The following is a 747-nucleotide window of genomic DNA, read 5'->3' as shown; positions in this document are numbered from 1 at the left end:
GGAAAATTTCAAAATCCTTAACATGTAATTCAAAAACATTACAATTACCTAATGTTTCTCACTTATTTTCCATCATTCTCCCCACTCAGCTTTATAATCCATCCACACCAAAGTACTCACTGTTTTTTGAGTAGCCACACTGCTTTTACTGCAGCTCACTTTGCCGATCTGCCCTTTACTCACCCCAAAAATTCTTCCTTTTCTTTCAAGCCCAAATGACACCTTCCATTTGGTATTACCCAGGTCTTTCTGTGCTTTTATTCAGATTTCTGTCACACTACTTAGAATATTACTTCAAATTCAAGGGCTCAGGTGACATGATGCATAGGAATTCAGCAGGCGGGGTGGAGGTAAGGAAATAACCTAGAGAAAACCTGTAGAAATGGGAATACTCAAGAGTCTGAGTATAGGTGAAGTTTTAGGAAATAGAAAAAAAATGAGAGACAAGGTTGCAAGGATAGTTTGGGTCAGAGTAAGCAGAGCCTTGAGTGCAGCACCGAGAGGTGGGCTTTGTCCTACAGTAAAAAAAGGCTTTGACTAGACGATTTATGTAAAAAACGATGCTTCCGGAAGTTGTGACTCCTTTTCCTATGGCAGAAATCCATTGCTTAAGCCATGTTTGTTTTTGTTTTGAGCTTATCCTAAGTAAAGTTTTCACTATCATATCATACTTTATCATTGTTTAGGATGAAGTCAGATTCTTCCCTCCAGGAAGTGCCACATATAATGAACATGTCCCCTGGAGAC

At 39.1% G+C, this 747-nt stretch overlaps 1 protein-coding gene across 1 annotated transcript in view; it reads left to right on the top strand.

The window, feature by feature from the left end:
* Positions 1–687: 687 nt before the first annotated feature.
* The window catches only part of KIAA0408 (KIAA0408 ortholog), an 8,144-nt gene continuing 8,084 nt past the window's right edge, over positions 688–747 (top strand). The window contains exon 1 of the mRNA XM_006778456.2: positions 688–747. This exon is cut by the window's right edge and continues 1,284 nt beyond it. Coding sequence (XP_006778519.1) covers positions 688–747 — 60 coding nt within the window.

The sequence above is a fragment of the Myotis davidii genome, unplaced genomic scaffold (assembly GCF_000327345.1).
Source record: "Myotis davidii unplaced genomic scaffold, ASM32734v1 scaffold147, whole genome shotgun sequence".
In the NCBI taxonomy this organism is placed as follows: Eukaryota; Metazoa; Chordata; class Mammalia; order Chiroptera; family Vespertilionidae; genus Myotis; species Myotis davidii.
This window is presented reverse-complemented; position numbering and strand designations above follow the sequence as displayed.